Consider the following 7,793-nt stretch of genomic DNA (forward strand, 5'->3'; position numbering starts at 1 on the left):
ACAATGTGTAAATTAAAACAATATGATCATTGTTCAGGAACACAGATTACACACGATTCTCTCTCCGAATACGCCTGTTTAAAGTTGGCCGATCGCTTGTCACCCATTTGTGCAGGCACTTGGAGTGTTAAGACTTGTATCATTTTTTTTCCTGAAAAGCGTTTTTTTTTTCTGTCATCCTTGTCACGTTTGACTCAGGAGGAGTTCGATGTTGCGGGTTTTTATCTTAGGTCCGAGCTGCCGTCTGGCGCTATTCTATCACTTCCGACTAGGCCTGGGGTCGTCTACATCTTTTTTTTTTTTTTTTTTTTTTTTTTTGGACCGTAGCAGCTCCCTGCCGGCAATCAGAGGAGATACCGCCGAGGGAATTCTTCAGAGTAGCCCCTGCACATGCGGTCTCATTTTAAACAGGAAGACAGGATTGAGAGGACTTCTATTTTGACAGATCGGAAAATGTCATGTGCCTCAAACACTTCCAATTATCTTGTCATGCCATGATCCATCAGACAAGACGGTGAAAGATCTGACCCTGGGTAGGACGATACAAAACATCAAGCTCCATGTCTATTATTTTCCTCATTAGACTAGTATAAATGCACTTTCTGGAGGATGGCAGTCCATTTCATCCAGCACACACACAGCCGATATCACCGTGTCGTCACTGACTTGCTTCCTGTTTAATGTGGTGGAGGACATCCATTATGTTTGCTACGGGGGCCGATGCACAGCGCGATCATCTGAGAGCTTTTGTGCATGCGTGTGAACGTGCATATATGTGTGTTTGCCAACATGCACGTGTGTGTGTGTGTGTGTGTGTGTGTGTGAGTGGGCGCGCGCACACACAGCGAGGTCTTTCCAGACAAAATGAGAACGCGAGCGCCGCATCACAAATAGCTTTTTGGAAGAAGGTGAAGAAGTGAACTTTGTAATAATTGATGGCGAACAACCGTTTGAGGAGAGTGAAATGGTCACTGTGTTGATTGATGAATCGTTCTCCCGTCAGACCGCCTTGGCTGTCCTCATGCTGAACCGCAACTTCGTGTGACTGCTCGCGTCTAAAGAAAGTTACAGCAGACATGCTTGGTTGACGAAAGGAATAAAAGACCACGCTGCCCCCAGTACTCCGACAGTTGTCTCTCATTAGCCCTCCATCCCACAATAAACACAACCTACACGTTCGTGTCTGTGTCTGAAAACCAACTGCGTCAAAACCTTGTGCAAAGGATAAAATATTTTTCATCCTATGCCCATTGACGATTTCCTTGTTTTTATCTATTTTTTTTCCAAATCATTTTTTTCATGGTTTAAACAGCTGGGTAAACCACTGATCGCTGCTAGATGGACCAAAGTGACAAAAATCCAGAGAGACAGGAAGAAATGTGTTCAACCATTTCACCCATGATGCATCTGATGGTTACATGGATTGAGGGCGTCGAATGGAGTACAGATATTTTTAAGGTCATTGATGCTCATCCGCATCAAAAATAAAAAACAACAAAAAAAAAAAAAACGATGGGAAGTGTTTCTGGTTTCTGGCTGTTTTGTGTCAGCCTGACCTGCATAATAACTCTCAGTGACAACGCAGAGAGGATATTTGTCAATCATTTGTGGTCGAGACCTGAATTTTTTATTTTTTTTTTTCAACATTTTAAGATATTTCATCAAAATAACGGTGAATAAATAATTGATCGCGCATAAGGGGAACAGTATAAATGTCGCATGCTTGGATGAAGGGGGGAGACTTTGGGCCAGTTACGTCCAGAGTGGGTTATTGAAGAGCAAAGAAAACTGGGTTGCAATTTTGACTGAACGACTTTGGCCTAGATTTATCTCGAGACGGCAATTTCTGTCGCATTACCGGCCAAATCCGCATGACTCCCCGTTACTTTGTTGGCCGCTACACAGACTTAATGGAACACATGCGATGGCTAAAAATGCATTATTACTTCACAAAATGAAATCATGCTCGGCGGGAGGACGTTTAGCATTAGGGCACATTTCTTCAGTTAAACCTTAATATTTTCATATGTATAAATAAGAAAACGAGGGTAAGATGTAGAAATTGAACTTGCGCTCGGAGTTACAAGAATACCTGGTATTCACATAATAATATCAAGGTGCATGTCACCAAAAAGCACGTACAGCCTTCGGTCTATTCCACTCTGATACAAGATGTTAAGACTTTGTGTCAGTTCATTGCACAAGATTCTAGTAAATTTGTCATCGTAAAGGATGCGTTATTTTGACATTTTGGCGCTAAGTGGTTTCTGTTTCTCACCAGTTTGGATGAGATTCAGCAAAATATTCAATTATTTTCATATCCAATCAATCTGCGTTCTTTCATTGCTTGCATTTAATCATGTGTTGTAAGATTAAAGTTGTAGTGTAAAGTTGAGATGATAAGATTGTGTGAACTCCCAAATAATGGCCATAAACAATAAATAATTTGACTTGAGCCGGCACAGCCATGGCCAGACCTCAGTCTGTGTAATAGCTCTTTCTTTTCTCCAAAACTGATTAAACTCATTTGCTTCTGCGGGTGTCATCTTCCTTCCGTGCAATTCACACAGGAGCTGAAGGCTCTCTCCTCCATAAGTGCTGGAGCTGCATGATAAATCACAATATAACAGAAACCACATAATAGCAAATTGCAGGCTCTTTATAACAGGAACTGCACTATTTTTAATGAAGGTTAAAATAAAGTGTTATAAATGCAACAGAGATCCACTGACGTATTACTCAGATTTTCAGCATTGATCGGTGTATGCTTTTGTATAGAACCGGAAATCTCACATAATTGCTTTACAGATACATCCTTCAGAAGAAGGACTTTGACAATCTGATATTCCAACCAAAATCCCAAGAGCCCTGATAAAAACTGCAATCACTGTGGAAACATTTGTGTTGATTTCTTGAAAATTCTCGACGTACAATATCCCAGTTATGGTAAGACACCCATCACAATTACACTCTCTTGAAAATGTGCAGCGTTTCCTCCTCCATAATATGATTGCATCAAAACAGGTGAGCCCTGCTGCCCGACACAAATTATCGAGTCTTTTGCAGGAATAAAATATATAGTTGTGGGTTGTCCTCTTTTTAAAAAGCCCAATTTACATTTTTTTTACACAAAAATTAATAGGCTCGTATGCCCAACTGACACCCGGCAACAATTAAAACATAACAAAAACCTTTTTTGATGATTTGTGGAATCGTGAGAGGAAAAAAAAAGCAGGAAACGGTGTCGATCTAATGTATTGTGCTATCTAATGTTCATCTAAGGACGACCTCTTGGTTCTAATAATCACCCATACAAAGCGATCAAACTAGTAGCTTCTCATTTTCCTTCCGTGAGCTTCGGCACGTTTTTCTTCTGATACGCGAAGGAGGAGCCACAGATAAGCATCTTAGAGCCATACATTCTACATTCATATACAGGAAAAGCCTGCAGGGTATCGCTGCATTAGGGACAGACTTAGTAACACGTTCTCATCCAGGCGACATGCACACTCCTTGGTTGCATGCAAAGCCACCAGCTGCCTCACATGAATTAAAGAAAAAAAAAACTAACCAGCATTCAAGGAGCCTCACAAAAAATTGATATACTTTTATTCTGATTTAATTGCATTCGAATGGCTCTCTTGTGAAAAGTGCATCATTCAGATTAGCTCTTTTTAAGAAGCAGCTGTGATGCACTGAAGACTCCCTCTGCATCAGGTGATCCACAGGGAATACCGGCCAGTTGCTTTCATCATGTATAATTCATAAGCCCGTTTAGTCTTTCGTCTGCTCTGACCACCATCGCTTTAAATTTTCCACAACACCAGGGTGGTGTGAATGCATTCAATTGTTTTATGCTTTATAATTGTTAAGTTACAAATGCTATCTCTGTAAACTTTTTTTTCCCAAGTATTCTTGCGATGAGAGGTCATGCTTGTGTTATGGAGGAGTTTTATAGCGGCGCCATAAACCATAAGGACACCTGAGCTACAGCGGTGAGGTCAGATGGTGATCAAAGTGGGAGCCCTGGGCTCTGCGGTCCCTGCAATGAGCCGTCGGATAGCCGCTAATACTCTTTTTAAACAGTCAGAGTGACCTTGTTTATCGAGATGAGTTTGTCAAAGTCGAGCGGAGCGCCGGAAGAAGTTAGAAAAGAGCTAAATCACCCGCGGGGAAAACTGCCCCGTGATTCAGGAGGGGAACGGTATTCGACTCTGCTCGCCGAAAATTCCCCTGCGAAAAAAGAGGCAAATAACCGTCGCGATAATGTGTTGGCACGAATTCATTTCGCCTGTTCATGAGAGAGAGAAGACCTCTCAGGTGTCAGGGTCAGCTGTCAGCATTCATCTTAAATCCGCTCCCAATTTCGACCATTTTCATTCAGCGAGAAGACAAGAGTCAGAGGTCATTATTACAGGCACCTTGCCATTTCCCCTGAGGGGGAATCATTAATTTAAAAAAAAAAAAAATCCACAACCTAATCATCCGAGAGACTCTGTCTAATTGAGGGAACAAAGGGATAATAAATTTAAGCCCGAATCTTTTCCGGTGTGTCGTCACAGGGGGTGGAGGGGGATTTCTCTCCCAGTGATTTGCGCAGGGGGGGACAGTGATTTGGAAATGAGGTGACATGAGCTGACCACGAGCAGTCACTCTCTCATCTGGAGGTGTTTTCTATTTGTGTCAGCTAACATGTGTTTCTCATGATGGGACCTGACACCTCCCCTGAAGCGACGCAGGCGCAACGGGGAACAGCACAATGGAGGAACTATAGGAGAAACATCCTCGCACTGCAGCATCATTTCATTTACTAAATTAAAAAAAAAAAAATCCCTTCCTAGAAGTGGATGATGTTTAACTTAACTGCGCTGTACGTCCGAGTGGAAGGGGTTTTGTCTTTAGTGTTTTAGCGCATTGTGAAAAGCGTCATCACAAATATTTCAACATTAATTGATAAATGCTCATTTGAGGGTGTTAAAGTTTATTCCAAGCGTGGGATACATACAGCTGGAGGATTCTACTTTTCTCCTTAAACTGTTTAGGATTCTGAAGGCTCGTCTGATATCGGACCGAGCGGGATTCTGCTTTGCGCCCCGCCGGGTGGCTGTGGTACCCGCAGCGGCGGAGGTTGTGACGTACGTGTGTGCAGCAGCAATGAATCACAGGGAGACAATACCCCTGCTCTAACCCGGAGCTGGTTGCAGATGCGCGATTTAATCAGCGAAACACAAGTCAAACTGCTCCTGGAAGTGCGAGTGTGGCACGGTATGCGGCACGAAAAATGAAATGAAAGGTCGGATACCTGTTGATGTATTTCTATCACTAAAAATCAAGAAAGCAGAGACCCAAATGAGATGGAAACCTAGTTTACTACTAAATTGTACTACATAGCACAATTAACAGGGAGTCTTTGAAAAACAATGTTTTTCTAATCTAAATCTAGGATTCATTTTACTGGGTCCCTTCAAATGTGTTTGACCGCTCAGAATTGAGCTGAACTCAAGAAATCGGTAGAGATTACCAAATGTATTATTTTGCGGCCCGCAGATCACAAACCTGCGATGTAGTGGAAGACTTACGCAGAAAAGGGTTTTAAATGTACTTCTTTTCCGAGTTTGAATTCCCTGTCTGTGATTCGTTAGTGAGCACATTTTGAATTCACAAGTGTATTTGACACGTTTGAACACCACGCTTTGACGGAAAGGATGAAAATATTGAGGTTCTCTTTGGGAGAGATGAGGATGGATAGGTTCCGGGTCCATCAGAGGAACAGCACATGACGGATGGTTCCGAGATAAGGTCAGAGAAGCAAGACTGAGATGTCGTGCAAAGAGGAGGGATAGTGAATCTATCAATAGAAGGATGCTGGGGTTGGAACCATCAGGCTTGAGGCCTCGAGGAAGACTGAGGAGAAGATTAATGGACGGAGCCAAAGAGGATTATGAAGTTAGTTGGTTTGAGACAGGAGGATACAGAGAATAGGGTTAGAAGAAGAACATCATGCTTTGTTATACCCACCGCAAATGTGAGAGATACCCTATTGTTATATATTATCACTGTTGCATTTGGGTTATGTAACTGTGTTCTTCTGAAGCAGACGTTTGAGAGGACACCCGGCTCCCCTTTACTTCTCAAACTTCTTTCAACTGGAGGGAAGGGGAGGCTTCAGAAAGAGGAAAAAAAAAGCCAGGACACCCGCAGGTGTGGCATCCAAGCGAGGCCCTATTCAGAAAAGCAAGAGGTCGGGGCGCGCATCCGCGTGCACGCTCACATATGACTCATCTCATCTCAACTAAAGCACTTTGTCAGAGGCGCCGTCCGTTCACGCCACAGCCAGGCGGGAACGCGCAGACTCAATCTGCTCCCAGGGCGCAGCACTTCTACTGAGGTGGGCTATATAAGTCCAGTCAGCATCTTCTCCCTTAAGTCTTTAAGTCTCTATATTTACTTGTTTCTTTCAAGTGGCGAAGGAGGTCGGCATCCCAGCGACTACCTGGCAACCGGCGCGGCTCCACAGCGCACCTTCGCCGAGGACTGAAGGTATGAGGGCGCTTTTCCAAAGCTTTATCGGGTTTTACGCACCGGGTCGACAGACGGATTTCTCGCTTTCATCGGATCGCTCGATTGTGAAATGCAAAACAAACAAACATGCAAGACTCCAAAACGTTTAATAAACAAACATAGCAATTCCCTCTTTTTGGTTAATATCGCGTTGTCTAACTTTAAAAGTAGCGTCACTCATCGGCCCATTCATCATACATCCAAACATGTCTTTGTAGAACACAATTTCACGAAAAATTGTAAAAATAGAAAGATAAAGCTCTAAGAAGTAAATAACACGCACTCGAGATATAAAGGGGAGCACTTTTGTTCGTAGGTATTGATATTTTCTACCAAAGCGAGGTCTTCTCTAAGTGCGTAAATTCCTCTTTGCGCGTCACAGAAATGTGAACAGGGATAAAGATTTTTTTTTCCATCCTCTTCTTTCAGATTCTCCTTGACATCCTGACATGAAGCTCAATTTACTCGGTACCACCGTGATTCTGCTAGTTGCCTTCTTACCACGTTACGAATGTCGGGCCGTTGAGAGCCCCGGCGGAGCCCTGCGCATCCCGCCCCCCCAGAGCCAAAGCTCCCAGCAACAAGAGAGGCAGCAGCAGGAGCAGCAACGGCAGTGGCAGCGGCAGCTGGCGGGTCCGATCCTGGAGAGGCTCGGAGAGGAGTATTTCATCCGGCTGGGCAACGGGGACTCGAACTCTTTCCCGTCGCCGTCGGTGTACCCGGGAGGATCGCCGTCGACCTACAACAGGGCACTGCAACTCCAGCTGACGCGACGTCTGCTGCAGGGCAAAGTTGGGAACGTCCAGGCGCTCGTCGGCGGCTTCGGGGATCGCGGGGACGACTCCATGGAGCGGGGGAGGAGGTCCGAGGACCCGCCGATCTCCCTGGATCTGACCTTCCACCTGCTGCGGGAGATGATGGAGATGTCCCGGGCGGAACAGCTGGCCCAGCAAGCGCAGAACAACAGAAGAATGATGGAGCTCTTCGGGAAATGAGGGTGGGGGGGAGTTGTCTTCTGTCCGCCAAAGATCCCCCTGCCCCTTTCGCATCTTTATTTATTCAATTCTTTTGAGTTTTTCTAACCATCAGCACAAAACATGCTCTGTACAATATAGTGCTGCTTAATCACTCTATTATTTATAGCTTTAACCTCAGACTATGGAGTGTAAACAGGCTTGACTTCAAATGATCCGATTGTACCTTGCCATTTTGATGTTGGTGTCAAATAATAG

The 7,793-nt window shown here is 44.2% G+C and overlaps 1 protein-coding gene across 2 annotated transcripts; it reads left to right on the plus strand.

Moving 5' to 3' along the window:
• Positions 1–6,320: 6,320 nt before the first annotated feature.
• On the plus strand, positions 6,321–7,556 carry crhb (corticotropin releasing hormone b). Of its 2 annotated transcripts, XM_086151283.1 has the most exons (3): positions 6,321–6,388; positions 6,463–6,540; positions 6,991–7,556. In XM_086151283.1, the coding sequence occupies exon 3, from the start codon at positions 7,011–7,013 to the stop codon at positions 7,554–7,556; it is 546 nt and encodes a 181-aa protein (XP_086007409.1). In that variant the 5' UTR covers positions 6,321–6,388; positions 6,463–6,540; positions 6,991–7,010. The 2 variants fall into 2 exon arrangements, with proteins under 2 accessions (XP_086007409.1, XP_086007408.1); XM_086151282.1 differs by lacking the exon at positions 6,321–6,388 and having other exon boundaries at positions 6,397–6,540.
• Positions 7,557–7,793: the final 237 nt, after the last annotated feature.

Source organism: Fistularia commersonii, chromosome 8, assembly GCF_037954325.1.
Source record: "Fistularia commersonii isolate RoL2024-O1a breed Wild chromosome 8, RoL_Fcom_v1.0, whole genome shotgun sequence".
NCBI lineage: Eukaryota > Metazoa > Chordata > Actinopteri > Syngnathiformes > Fistulariidae > Fistularia > Fistularia commersonii.

Excerpts from the sequence above, each read along its gene's own strand:
- crhb (XM_086151283.1), top strand. The coding sequence starts at position 7,011 with ATGAAGCTCAATTTACTCGGTACCACCGTGATTCTGCTAGTTGCCTTC.